This window comes from Perognathus longimembris, chromosome 7 (genome assembly GCF_023159225.1).
Source record: "Perognathus longimembris pacificus isolate PPM17 chromosome 7, ASM2315922v1, whole genome shotgun sequence".
Classification (NCBI taxonomy): Eukaryota; Metazoa; Chordata; class Mammalia; order Rodentia; family Heteromyidae; genus Perognathus; species Perognathus longimembris.
The window spans coordinates 75,365,661-75,380,715 of NC_063167.1; the positions used below are offsets into that span (position 1 = coordinate 75,365,661).

At 37.7% G+C, this 15,055-nt stretch overlaps 1 protein-coding gene across 4 annotated transcripts in view; it reads left to right on the forward strand.

The window, feature by feature from the left end:
- Window positions 1–15,055, forward strand: part of Btbd8 (BTB domain containing 8) — an 89,416-nt gene that overhangs the window by 953 nt on the left and 73,408 nt on the right. For 3 of the 4 annotated variants that reach the window (XM_048351958.1, XM_048351959.1, XM_048351960.1), the window contains exons 2-3: window positions 7,545–7,742; window positions 11,696–11,892. In XM_048351958.1, coding sequence (XP_048207915.1) covers window positions 7,545–7,742; window positions 11,696–11,892 — 395 coding nt within the window. The remainder of the gene's footprint in view (window positions 1–7,544; window positions 7,743–11,695; window positions 11,893–15,055) is intronic. The other variant, XM_048351961.1, reaches the window with a different exon arrangement.

The window sequence follows — 15,055 nt, forward strand, 5'->3', positions numbered from 1 at the left end:
CTTAGACTATAAAAAAAAAAAACAATTCAAGTAAAGTTGAAAAAAAAAGCAGCCGAGCTTCCAAGTTGACGTGGCCAACATTGCATTTCTAGCAAAACATTTTCAGTGCACATCAGAATCACCTGGACCTTGCAAGGCTTGTTAAATGCAGGTCTACCCATATCCCAGCCTATAGTTCTGATTCAGTTGGTCTGGGCTAGGAGCCAAGACTGAATGGCTACAAGGTCCCAGGATTGCTGATGCTGTGGGCCATATCTTGACAGCTGTGTAGAATTGATTTAATTTTTAAAGTTTTTGTTAACATTAATTGTACAAGAGTTTCATTGTGATATTTAGATATATGTATGTATATGATGTACTTTAAGCATTCATTTTAAAAAGCATTTTCTGTGGCTTAAATGGTAGATTGCCTGCTTAGCAAGTACAAGGCCTTGAGTTCAAATCTCAATACAGGTATAAAAAAAAAAGCATCTCTCAGGGGCTGGGAATATGGCCTAGTGGCCTTGTATACATGAGGCCCTGGGTTCAATTCCCCAGCACCACATAAACAGAAAATGGCCAGAAGTGGTGCTGTGGCTCAAGTGGCAGAGTGCTAGCCTTGAGCAAAAAGCCAGGGACAGTACACAGCCCCTGAGTCCAAGCCCCAGGGAATATGGCCTAGTGGCAAGAGTGCCTGCTTCCTATACATGAAGCCCTGGCTTCAATTCCCCAGCACCACATAAACAGAAATGGCCAGAAGTGGTGCTGTGGCTCAAGTGGCAGAGTGCTAGCCTTGAGCAAAAAGAAGCCTGGGACAGTGCTCAGGCCCTGAGTCCAAGCCCAGGACTGGAAACAAAAAGCATCTCTCAGAAATCTGCCCACACTTAACCCCTTTAGTCTTTAGTCATAGGTGAAATCAAAGTTTAAAAGAAAATCCTTTCATTTGGGCATTTATGCCTGGCACACTGTTTTGTATCCCCAGTGGGAAGCTGTAAAAGATGGAAAAACTAAGACTGGAATTCTGAAGTTCTCAAAGAAGAGGTACTCCCTTTCTTCAGTGGCTTTATTCTGCTGCCCGATTTGTGAGCCATAAAATATGATTTTAAAGACAGTAACGTACCTACTTTATAATAAGAAAAAGGAGATTGAAAGTATAGCTGATGAGTAATTTCATCTCACCTAATAACAACACCCAACTTACTGTTATAAGCAAATGAAAATAGAGGTAGCAGTATTTTTTTAAACAACTACAAAAAAACCCAAAACTTTACACAACCACCTTTCTAGCTATGCTAAGGTGATCTTCACGTGTAACAGTATCATTGGTTATTCCACAAATAGTAATCAACTATTACCACCTGTATCTCCTTTTGAACTAGGTCTTGAGGAACCAAAGGTTAATAGGACATTACTTTGGTTTTGGTACTTACATTCTAGTGAAAGAGATAAATGGCTAAACAAATGTGATAGTGGTGGTGGTGAGGGGGGGTGTTGTCAGCTAGAGAAAGTTATAAAAGGGCAATGTTTGAGTGAGCTCTTGGAGGTTAAGATTTGGGACTGTGGAGAGTAAGCCAGAGGGAAGAGATTTTAAACAAGAGATTTGAAAGGACTTCATTTACTTTTGAGAAGATAAACTTTATTCAATTTTAGATTACCTCAGAGAAAGAGAAATGATGAGGGGTGAAGAAAAACAGGAATCAGGTTCAGAAGTTAAAAAAAAAAAAAAAAGCAAGATCTGAGCCAGTCACTGGGTGGCTCAGCCTGGGTTACAACTGAAACAACCAATCTCAGAAATGTCAAAAGTTAGTAGGGGATCTGGGAATATGGCTTAGTGGTAGAGTGCTTGCCTAGCATACATGAAGCCCTGGGTAAAAAAAAAAAAAAAGAAAAAAAGCGGAAAGTGGCCCTGTGGCTCAAGTGGTAGAGTGCTAGCCTTGAGCAAAAAGAAGCCAGGGACAGTGCTCTGGCCCTGAGTTCAAGCCCCAGGACAGGCAAAAAAAAATAAAAATAGTGATTTGACAAATAATCAGATCTCCTTGATAAATGGTTGGTTATTCTTGACATTTTTGAAGCAAATAAACAAGAAAAGCAAATCCTGTTATCTCCTAAATACTGGGCTTAGGAATGAGTGATGGTTTATTTTCTCCTGCTGTCCTTGAGGCAAGCTATTTTATCCTTATCTAACAAATTGAGATTAGACTTGCCTGGAGTTAACTTTAAAGAAGTGATTGGGAAAGGAAAAGTTCTTGCTTGTAGTCTCAGCTGTTAGGGGCCAGAGAGAAGCGGAGGCTCTCCTCAGGCAAGAATAAGACCCTATCTGAAAAATAAAAGCATTTTAAAAGGGCTCCTGGAGTAGCAGCCTACCTTACAAATATGAAGCCCTGAAGTCAATCTCCTGAGCTGTGCAAGAAAAGATGGAACCAGAATAAGAACTTTAGCAACCTGACTCCATAAACACTAAAATAATTTGTCCCAGATTACATGCCCAGCATATGAACCCAAGGGGTCTACCTTCTCTATAGTAGCTGTGCAAAGTGGTGTTGTAGCTCTCTCTCTCTTCCTTTCTGCTTCATTCATCTCCCATTTCCTTTCTTTTATTTCTTTTTTCTTTGGGCACTGTGCCTGTGGGCTTTTCTGGTTCAAGGCTAGTGCTCTCTACCTCTTGAGCTATAGCTCCACTTCTGGCTTTTTTTAGGTGATTGATTGGAGATAAGAGTCTTTTCTGGCTTCAAATGCTGATCCTCAGATCTCAGCCTTGGACCATTTAGGATTGTAGATATGAGCCACCAGCTCCCAGTTCCATTTCTTCTTTTTTTTAAACTGCATCATAGATTTGCTTTAGGATGCTTTCACAGTGCCAGGACTTGGTCCCTGTTTATCAGATATCTCTACTGAGTTATCTTGTCATGTTTGCCAATGGATAATCTTGATTCAATTTATCATCCATTTCAGATGTGATCAGGGCAGAGGGGCATATTGTACAAACCAGAGCCACATACAGACAAATGGATTTGGCTGCTTTAGTTAGAAGAAGATTGTGTGTTTGGGGCAGGTAGTCAAAGTGACAATACATGGATACACTTAAGATAACAGAGCCCCCTGGCTCACATCATCTACTTCTACGGCATAGTTTTCTCACCTTTATTATTTTCTTCTTTTAAAAAAATTATTGTAGGGCTGGGAATATGGCCTAGTGGCAAGAGAGCTCACCTCATATACATGAAGCCCTGGGTTCGATTCTCCAGCACCACATATCTAGAAAACGGCCAGAAGCGGCGCTGTGGCTCAAGTGGCAAAGCCCTGAGCAAAAAGGAAGCCAGGGACAGTGCTCAGGCCCTGAGTCCAAGCCCCAGGACTGGCAAAAAAAAAAAAAAAATTATTGTAAAGGTTATGTACAGAGGGGTTACAGTTACATAAATAAGGTTATGAGTACATTTCTTTTTGAACAGTGTTTACCTCCTCTCTCATTGCTATTATTTTTTTTCTAGTCCTGGGTCTTGAACTCAGGGCCTGAGCACTGTCCCTGGCATCATTTTGCTCATGGCTAACACTCTACCACTTGAGCCACAGCACCACTTCTGGCTTTTTATATACATGTGGTGCTGAGGAATCGAACCCAGGGCTTCATGCATGCCAGGCAAACACTTTACCACTAGCCCACATTACCAACTCCTCCTCTCTCATTTCTTCCCACTCCCCATCAACTCTCCTCCTCTCCAACTTGTAAAGTTCATTTCCAACATAGTGTCTAGTGAATATCACTGTTGTATTGGTTCACCCTTTGTCTCACTTTTTTGTAATTCCCCTTCCTTTAACCAAATCAGATTAACTATATACAAGACATAGGGTACAGAAATCAAAACAGTGACAGCAGGGAATAAACCAAAGGGGGAAAAACAAAGAAAGAAAAACTGCCAAGAAATAACTGAAAACAGTACAATAAAAAACACATTTCTTGGAGTTCATTTCAATAAACATCATTTTAAATGGTCATGTCTACATTGCTACTGAGCCATTATGATCCTATGTTAAGAATATCCTAGATATATTCTAGTTATTATAAATGAGGGAAACCATGCAACCTATGTGTCTTTGTGTCTGGCTTACTTTGCTTAATATAATTTTTTCCAAGTCTTTGCATTTTCTTACAGATGGGGTAATGCCATTCTTTCTGATGGAAGTAGAGAATTCCATTGTATATATGTGAATATCTACACATATATACATACCATATATATACATATATACACCTATCACATATATGCATACCATATATATCACATTTTCTTGATCTATTCATCTACTGAGGGGCATCTGGATTGATTCCATATCTTAGCTGTGGTAAATAATGCTGCAGTGAACATGATTGTGCTGGCAGCTTTAGTGTGGCCTTGTTTATGGTCATTTGGGTAAATGCCCAGGATCATAGGGCTAGATCATAGGGAAGGTCTGTATTTAGTCTTTTGAGGAACCTCCATACTGCTTTCCAGAGTGGTTGAACAAGTTACATTCCCACCAACAGTGTAATGGTGTTCCCTTTTGGCCACATCCCTACCAGCATCTGTTATTACTAGTTTTCTTGATAATGGCCTTTCTAGCTAGGGTGAGGTGGAATCTCAATATTGTTTTGATTTGCATTTCTTTTATGGCCAGAGATGTTGAATGAGATCTGTCTATTGGCCATTCTTGTTTCTTCAGAGAAGTCTTTAAGACGTTAGCCCACTTATTAATAGGGTTGTTGTTTCTTTTCGGATTTGTTTTTGAGGAGTTTAATTTTTTTGAGCTCTAAGTATATTTTAGATGTAAGGCCCTTTTCCTTTTTTTTTTTTGGCCAGTCCTGGGCCTTGGACTCAGGGCCTGAGCACTGTCCCTGGCTTCTTCCCGCTCAAGGCTAGCACTCTGCCACTTGAGCCACAGCGCTGCTTCTGGCCATTTTCTGTATATGTGGTGCTGGGGAATCGAACCTAGGGCCTCGTGTATCCGAGGCAGGCACTCTTGCCACTAGGCTATATCCCCAGCCCTGTAAGGCCCTTTTCTGATGTATACCTAGTAAAGATCTCCAAGTCTGTGGGCTTCCTATTTATCCTGCTAGCTATGTCCTTTTGCTGTGCAGGAACTCTGCAGTTTAATGCAATCCCATTCAGGTTCCTAGTGCTTAGTACAGAGTACACACTCAGTAAATGTTTAGTGATAACTGGGTTTTATCAGCAGTCTAAAATGCTTTAGATAGGTTATGCTATGATTTCAATATTTGTCCCCTCCAAAGTCCAAGCTGAAATTGAACTACCATTGTTAGCAATTTTAAGATGAAGCACCTTTGAGTAGTGATTAGGACATGAATGAGTATGGTACCTTTATTAAAGAATGAATCTGTAGCTGAATGTGCACACTTGTTATCTCAGCTAAGGCAAGTAGATCTAGAATTCCTGGCTAGTCTGAGCTACATAGGGAGACTCTGACTCAAAAAAAAAAAAATTGAACAGTCTTCTTATTCCTTTCCCTCTTCTATAATGTGGTGATATAGCAAGGGGGACTCTTGTCAAGTACCAACACCTTGAGACTGCTCTTCTAGCTTCCAGTATGCTATTCTGCTATTCTCCATTATGCTTTTCTGTTATAATAGCACAAAAAGGACTAAGACAGGCTAGTAAAGTATTTGACTAAGAGGTGGAAAGAACCTTCATGTGTCTATTGGCTATTCTTATTTCTTCTTCAAAGAAGTCTCTCTTTAAGACTTTAGACTACTTATGAGCCTTTACTTCAATCTGCCCTTGTAGACTTTAGGTGAGCCCATAATGTTTAAACCAGTCTGAGTCAGATATGTTGTTATTTGTGAAAGATAGAAGACATTGGCACACTATTTTAACAAGGATTATATTTTCTTACTAACAATTTTTATATAAATTGCCTTTTGTTTCATTCAGCAAATACTCATGAGTATCTATCTAGTATGAACAGGGTTCCCTGGTGATAGTTGTTGGCTGCCAGCTGCAATGCTTCCTTTTCATTGGAGGAGGGGTAGGGAGTAAGGGTAGGGAAGGAGAGAGGAACAAATTGAGTGTTCAATTTGAATTTTCAATTGGAGTTTAAGAAAACATACTTCTATATAATTTTAAAGTTTCCTATGAAAATAGGAATTTGCCGATAAAAATATTGACCAAAAATGGAAATACTGACTGTGTTTCCAAAGTTTTGAAAGCATTTTTGTTCTGAAGCATTTGTTTTGTTCAGGATAAAGTTGGATCATTCAACAAGCAGATGTTGAACTCTTGCTGTATACTGAAGATCCACAGTTTGGGGCCCTTGGGGAGTTCATTGTCTTGTGGGAAAAAGACAGAAGTAAAAATGATGCAATGGCAGAAGTGCTGTAATAGAGGCATGTACTGAGTATAATGGGATTAGAAGAAGGAGCCATTAGCTTGGTCTTCAGGGAGTGTGAGTGTCATTGGCAACTCTCCAAGCTCTCACTGTAATGGATATCTTTACCCATTACTTGCACCTCCTATGGTGTACTGGTGTGATTGCCAATTATATCTTGCAACACAGAAGTCCTTTGAGAATACATACCTTGATGATACTGATGGCATTGCTATAGTGATGATATTGCTATAGTGATACAAAGTATTATTTAGTATTTAGAGCACAAATACGTAGTTTCTTCAGGATGGTAAAGATTATAGTATGAAAAATTCCATTATAAGGTTGATTTCTGTTCCTCCTTCAAACAGGCAGTGGGACTTACCATGACTTTGTCTGCCTACTAGTGGAGGTTCATCCCTAAATCCATCATTTTAAATAATAGATTAGAACATGATTAATTCTATTTGGTGGGGATGGAAAAGGATTCAAATGTCACATTCTTGACATCCAAGCCTGCATTTCAGAATTGGTAATTAACTGAACAAAGTGAGCTGGTTTCTAATCTGAATTGTCTATTGTTATGTCTGGTTTGTTTTTGTTGAATGCTCACTTCTTTTTGCTTGAGTTTTAGAATTTTTAAAAATTACATTAGTCAGAAATTGTGTTCATTTTTTGCTCTGTTTCAGAATAAATGTAAAGAAGGTACATTATAGTACACTGTTCTAATCTATGGAATTATTACAGTGAAACTCTGTACTATTAATGTTTGCTAATAAAAAGTAAGAAAGGATAGATATTAAAGGGAAATTGACATAAGTATCAGAAAATAAATTTTAGTGCTAGAATGAATTATTAAGAAAACTATATTTTGAAGTAAGTTTTACTTCTTTAGTGAAATTATCTTTGCCCTATAAAGTTTTTAAAAACTAGATGTTTTGATGAGAGATAACACTGGTCAAGATGCATGATACTCACAAATTGAAATGTTGAATTAAAACTTTTATACAACTACTTAAAGATAATAAAAATAATAAAAAAATTTAGATTCCAAGACAGTGTTAAGCAGTGTACTTTGAGATAAAACCAGAAGAAATCTTACTTTTTATTTTTGTTTCCTCTGTGTTTTAAGAGTATATATTATTTTAAACCTGTTTTAAAAAATATTACATATTTTAGCAACACTAATTAACTATTATTCCTTACAGGCTTTTAAGGGAAGAAATTCATACAGATGTGGCTTTCTCTATAGATGGCACTTTGTTCAAAGTACACAAAGCAGTCCTATTAGCAAGAGTTTCTGACTTCTATTTTCATATTGTTGGAAAGCTATCAAATAGTTTAACAAATCATGGGCCTTTTCCTGTGAGGAATGTTGAAGCTTCAGAATTTAGAACATTTTTACAGTAAGTGCTTTCTTTTTTCTTCTTATATTTGTTTAATATGGAGTTGCTTAAAAATATGTGTATGTGTATGTAATCTATTTTATAAACTAATAAGACAAGGTTAAGATAAGGTTAAATTTTAACCTACCTTAGTAATTGGTGAAGTCTAAGTAGAGGCTCAGTATTGGACTGATCTGCCTAGTGTGATGATGCATGCCTGCAATCCTAATACTCAGGAGGCTAAGGCAGAAGGACTGAGAGTTTGAGGCCTGCCTTTGGCATATAGTAAGACACTATCTCTAAAGAAAAAAAGAAAAGACTGATTTGAGTTGACAGTGAGGTAAGAATGTAGCTCAGAAGTCAAGTCCTGCATGTAATCCTCAACGCCAGATAAAAAGAGAAATTCCTGAGAGTGGGGAATGGGCAGGGAAGAGAGAAGAAATGATGTTTTCTCTGGTAATTGTTTTTTGTGGGACAGGACTTCATGCTAGGTAAATAGTCTACCACTTAGCTATAATCCCAACCCTCTGATAATTTGAATGGATTACTAGTATTGACATTTTGGATTAAATAATTTCTTTGGTTATAGGTTGTATATGGTAGGATGTTTAGTTGTGACTACCAAAATGTCTTTAGACATTGCCAGATTTCTTCTGGGAGGACATGTTGTCCTCTATTGAGAAACATTGCTGCATATTGACTTCTGTGTTATTGATATTCAAAACTTATCCCAAGTAGGGAAACTTTTCTGCCCAGGGCGTTTCAAATATTGATTACATCATAATGGAACATAGAAAATTATCAATAAAGGCATTGCAAAGCATATGTCATATCATGTACCAAATGGTTCCAAGAGCCCATGGATTAATTTTTCTGCACCCCTGTTTTAGATACATTATGCATGTAAAATATGAGGTCATAACTGGTTGTATTCCCATGGTTTGTATCTTAGTCCATTTGGGCTGCCATAATAAAATACCTTAGATTGGGCTGGAAATTTAGCTTAACGGTAGAGTGCTTGCCTAGCATAAACAAAGCCCTGGGTTTGATTCCCCAGCACCACATAAACAGAAAAAGCCAGAAGTGGCATTGTGGCTGAAGTGGTAGAGTACTAGCCTTGAGCAAAAGAAGCTCAGGGACAGTGCCCCGGCCCTGAGTTGAAGCCCTAAGACAGGAAAAAAAAAAACAAAAAACTCTTTAGATTGGATAACTTCTAAGCAGCAGCAATTTCTCAGCATAGTTCTGGAGGCTGTGTAGTTCAAGTGCCAATAGATTTCGTGTCTGGTGAGGAATAATTCCTGTAGGTGGCATCCTCTATGTCCTCACACAGAAGTTGTGAACAAACCCCTTTGGGTGTCGTTTTAAAGGGCTCTGCCCTTATGACCTTTTAATATCACCGCACTGGAGATTAAGTTTTGACATAGAATTTGAGGGTACACAGACATTCAAATCATAGCAGCTTTCTGTATGCAGTCAAAATTTTTGAAAGTGGATCAATCAGTTCAACATTTTAGTGATTTTGAAGACTTGTGTTTTGTGAATTTAGAAACTTATCAGCTAAGTAATAGGAAAAAACTAATTATTTACTTCATTTGTTGAATAAAGTCTAATTTATCCACATTTCATTCATCAGTTGAATTACGTTTTTGCTTTTTTTGTTGTTGGTCATGGGGCTTGAACTCTCTACCACTTGAGTCACAGCACCACTTCTGGTTTTCTGGTGGTTAAGCCCAGGCTGGCTTTGAACCGCAATCCATAGATCTTAGCCTCCTGAGTTGCTAGGATTACAGGTGCCCAGCTAAGTTTTTTTCCTGTTTGTTATGAGGGTTTTTTTTGGCTATTATGAATAATGCTTCTGTAAACATATACAGTCTTTTTTTTTCTTTATTGTCAAAGTGAAGTACAGAGGGGTTACAGTTTCATATGTAAGGCAAGTACATATCTTACCCAACTTGTCTTTTGTTTTGTTTTTTCCCCACAGTGATGGGGAAGGAATGCAGGGTCCTGCACTTGTGAGCCAAGCATTCTGCTCCTGAGCCACATCCCCAGTCCTTACAAGTTCTTGTGTCAATCTGTGTTTTCATTCTCTTGGGTAAATACCTAGGAGTGAAATTCCTGGGTCATATGTTAACTATATGTTTCACCTTTGTGAGGAATAACCAGACTTTTCTATTTTACTCTTCTATTTTACATTGTTTTACATTCACATTAGCAATATACAAGGGTTTTGGTTTCTCCATAGCCTCAACAGCACTTATGATTATGTTCTGTCTTTAATATTAGCTGTCCTAGAGGACTGAGCTAGGATCTCATTGTGGTTTTCATAATAGCTAATAATGTTGAGTATCTTTTCCTGTACTTATTTGCCATTTTTATAACTTTTTATGAGAATTATCATTGCTCCAAATACTAATTTTAAACTGTATAGTGGAGTGGTTATAAGAACAGGCAGGTGTACTGTTTCTGCATATATGTACTGAGTTGTACTAATCGTTATCTGTTAACTCTATCACCTGAAAACATGTCCCAGTATCCAGGAATATAGTAAATAATGAACAAATGTTAGCACTATGAAACTATACGATTCCTGCAGTTGTTGAGTTGCAACTGTTGCGCTTACTAGAAGATCCTGGGAATAGGTCAAAATTTTATACGTTAGAGAAAGGGAGAAATTATATCAATATTATCCTTTGTTAGTCATCATAAGAAGTAATAAGGAAAAAAGATTGAATTAGAGGTAGTGTAGGAGAGTAAAGGAATCCCTGGACTTGACAACAAGACAGAGGTATGCCTTCTTTTTCTTTTTGTCCATAGTGGGGCTTGAACTCTGGGCCTGGGTGCCGTCCCTGCCGTCCCTGAGTTCTTCAGCTCAAGGCTAGCATGCTACCACTTGAGCCACAGCACCACTTATGGTTTTCTAGTGGTTAGTTGGAGAAAAATACTCTCACTGGCATTCCTGCCCGGGCTGGCTTTGAACCTCGATCCTCAGATCTTAGCCTCCTGAGTAGCTAGGATTACAGACATGAGCCACCAGCCCCTGGCCCAGATGTATACCTTCTGCCTCTGCTTTATCTTGGTGGTTTGTTGTTTTGTTTTCTTTTTCAGCCTCTTTTTTTCTCATTTAAAATAAGAACTTGGAATAGCTGGTTTTGTGCTTCATAGCATTTTCACCGTGCTCTATTTTAAGCATTTAGTCACATTCTGTTTGTATATTAGACTAGTCATGTATGTCCATGGTTGTTGTGTAAGCTCCATGAGATTAGAGGCTGCTTATCTCATTGATGTGCACACCACAAATGACATTTCATCCATTGGTTTCCACATAGAAAGTACGTGTATTGGACTTCCCTTCTTCAGCAGATTACCTTGAAATTTATCTGTGTTAAGACAAAGTATGATTAAATAGATTTTTGCATTTTTGCTGTATCTTTTCTATTTTTATGGCTGGAAATAAGTTTGAACTCAGTGCCTCATGCTTGTGATGCCACTTGAGCCATGCCTCAAGCCCTTTTTGCTTTAGTTATTTTTCAGATAAGGTCTTTCATTTTCCTTAGCCTCTCATATAACTGGGATAGCAGGTTTGTACCGCTGTGCCAAATTTATTTGTGGGAAGTTTTTTTTTATTACTATATTACTCTCTCTATTTGTACTCTATTCAGATTTTCCATTTCTTCCTTGGTTAAGTTTGATAATTGTGTCTTTCTGGGAATGTCTACTTAAGTTATCTACAATTTTGGTATTATTACTTTTTAATATTAAAAATGTTATCGACACTTCAAACTTTTTGTTGTTTTGAATTGAACTCTATAACACAGACTAAATGGTTTTAAAGTTATATATTTTATGTATTATATATGTAACTATATATGCTTTATATAAAACATACATATTATATATGAAAGTAGCACATTGAAGAAATTAGCCCTCTATTTTTAAAATCTCCCTTATTTGGTATTTTATATTTTGTCTTTTAGGATTATATATTCATCAAACAGAAACATAAAAACCTATGAGGAGGAAATGATTAAAAAAATGATAGTGGAAAGTGATATGCCAGAAAAGAATCTTGACTTTAATTTTCAAAAGTATAAAAATTCATCTAAATGTTCACTTGAGAAGCAAGAAATTCCAGAGAATGTCACTGATAAAGATGACAACTTAATTTCTAATGGTGAGGTATTTTTGTTGAATTTTTATAAACTTTGTAATCATGGAAAAAATATATCCTGACATAGAGAAAAGAATTCTTTTTTTTTTTCAAATTTTTATTATCAAACTGATGTAGAGAGGCTACAGTTTCATACGTTAGGCATTGGATACATTTCTTGTACTGCTTGTTACCTTGTCCCTCATACCCCCCGAGAAAAGAATTCTTAAAAAGTTACTATACCTTTAATAAGTATTTGTATAAAGCCATTAAAATAATAAATATAAAGAAAGGAAAATATTAGTGTGGTCAATTCCCATTTTTCCCAATTGAAAAATTGGAATGGGATTATTATAAATAAATATTATGAATTACTATGAATAAATCTACACATATTTCACAATTTTGTTTGTAACTCCCTGAGCCTCTACATGTCTTTTATTCTATACCAATGAAGATATTTTAGTCAGCTAAACATAGTATGTACATTCCTTAAAATGAATGTATTTCAAAAATGCACTTCCAAACAAAAATAGCTGTTACACACAAATTTTGTTATGACACATTAAAAAAGATAATAACCTAAGAAAAATGGTTACGTAGTTTTACATGTTACATGGTTAAGAAGTATACAAATACTACAATAATTGAAGACCTTGCAAAAGACCTTAAATTTGCTTATAAAAGTAGCTATGAATTGGTAGAAATAGGGATGGATGAATGGATGCATGCATGTGTATTCTGGCAGGAAACCTGTGTTCTCTGGACCATGTATTAGCCATAGAGCTTCTTAGTGCCAGTTCTCCACCATCAAATTGCTTGTGCTCTGGCTGTATATCACAGGAGTGGAATATTAGAAGTAGGAAACACCAAGATTTTATAAGCTGCATGCAGATCTCTCTGTCATTCTTTCCAGAGAGAGAGAGAAGAGAGATGAGAGAAGGGGCAAGGGAGGGAGGGAGGGAAACACCAACCTTAATTTTGGAAGGTAAGTAAATTTTCCCTATAGAGGGGAATGGAAAGTAGTTTGCACACCTGTAATGGAAAGCAATGTTTTTCTCTGGAGGCAAGCATCTACATCTTTCTCAAAAATACATATCTCTAGCTCCTAAGGAATGTTTTCTGTTTAATTACCAGTTAGCCAGATTTGCCAGCGCTCTCATCAGAAAGGCCATCCATGAAAACACAAGGATATTTATATTCAATAGTGTCCCACCATTTGGTTATCTGAAATCCAGTGGAAATTCGTAACACCAGATATGAATGGGTATGGCTCATAACATACACAGGAAACTAGGGTGTCTGGTAGAGAGAGAGAGTGGGGGAGAGAGAGAGAATAACTTTCATATTGCTTTCATTTAATTCATGTCCATAGTTTATTTTCTAAATATTCTTAAGAGCCAGGTGCCAGGTACTGGTGGCTCATGCCCATAATCCTAGCTACTCGGGAGGCTGAGATATGAGGATCATGGCTCAAAGCCAGCCTAGGTAGGTAAGTCTGTGAGACTCTTATCTCCAAGTAACCACCAGAAAACTGGAAGTGGTGCTGTGGCTCAAAGTGGTACAGTGCTAGCCTTGAGTACCCAGACCCCAAGTTCAAGCCCAATGACCAAAAAAAAATACAAAAACAAATAAATATTTTTAAGGACTTTTTTTTCTTTAATCTGCCATTCTTTATTTTTAAGACTTGGCCATTTTATATATTTATTTTTTATTGGTGCTGGGGTTTGAACTCAGGATTTTATGATTGTTAGTCTAGCACACTACTATTTGAGCCACACTTCCAGCCACATATTTTTCTGGTTATTTTGGAGATAGAGTCTCTTGGGTTTTTCTGCCTGGGCTTGCCTTGAACTACAGCTCTCTAAATCTCAAGCTTCTTGAGTAGTGAGGATTATAGGATTAGACATGGGTGCCTGGCTTAGAACTTTGCCATTTTGCTTAGAATTTTTTTTTTTTTTTTTTTTTTTTTTTTTTTTTTTGGCCAGTCCTGGGCCTTGGACTCAGGGCCTGAGCACTGTCCCTGGCTTCTTCCCGCTCAAGGCTAGCACTCTGCCACTTGAGCCACAGCGCCACTTCTGGCCGTTTTCTGTATATGTGGTGCTGGGGAATCGAACCTAGGGCCTCGTGTATCCGAGGCAGGCACTCTTGCCACTAGGCTATATCCCCAGCCCCATTTTGCTTAGAATTTTAAACTAAGTAGTTTCCAAACCCTAGTTATGCCACCCTCCATCTGTGTTGTATAGAACAGCATTAGTTACAAGTCTGGTTATGTCATTCCTCAAGGTGTAGCATAGCCTAAATTTAAATCTCTTTTCTGCCTCCTTATTCTAAAGCCTCCTCAAACCTCTTGAGTTATAGTTGTTAGGTCTAACAACTATAATATGAGAGGGCCACTTTTCTCCATGTGAGTCTGCACATAGACTCCTCCACCTGGCCCCCCTTCGTTTTCCATGCATGATGGCAAGGTCTTCCCTAAAAGCCTAGCATCTACATTACCCTGGTTACTAGCATACCTAGGGGCAGTTACCTCTGAGGTCATATCTTCATCTGTGGCCACACCTACTTGCCCTCTTCCTACTTAGCTCCAAATCAGTCGTGTTGTTCCGCCCCGCCCCCCCCCTTCCACTGCATGGCAGGCCAGCAATAGGCCAGCAGTTTTCTCTCTTCCTAATAAAGCTTTTTTTGTTTTTTTGCTTGAGCCATGTGGCAGTTTACTTTCTCCTAAACCTTACAATAGTCTCACTGAATTATTTAGTGTTTCCATTCAAGAAGTGTGTCTGAAAAAAAAAAATGTATCTGAGCCCTCTGTCATTGTACTTGCTATGTAGTCTTGGAATGCCATTCTAGTGCTCACACTTTAAATTATCTACTCTATACTAGCTTTAAAGATGTACAAATGAAAAAATAGTGTTGCTGTCTGCAATCTAGTTGGAGATATAGTTGGGTGGGTAAGATACAACTTGTTAAAAGATAGGGTATGTGTTACCTCAAATAAGGGTTGTAGAGAAAGTTTTGTGGAATGGTAGCTTCTTAGTTGAATCCCAAAGAAAAATCAGGTTAACTAGGCAAAAACAGTTCAAGAAAGGAGTGTCCTAGGTAAAGTAAACATGGTTATATTCCTAGAAGCATAGGGAACCAGACACACAGCTTAGAAAATCAGAAATGGTTTGTTGTGGGATTAGGG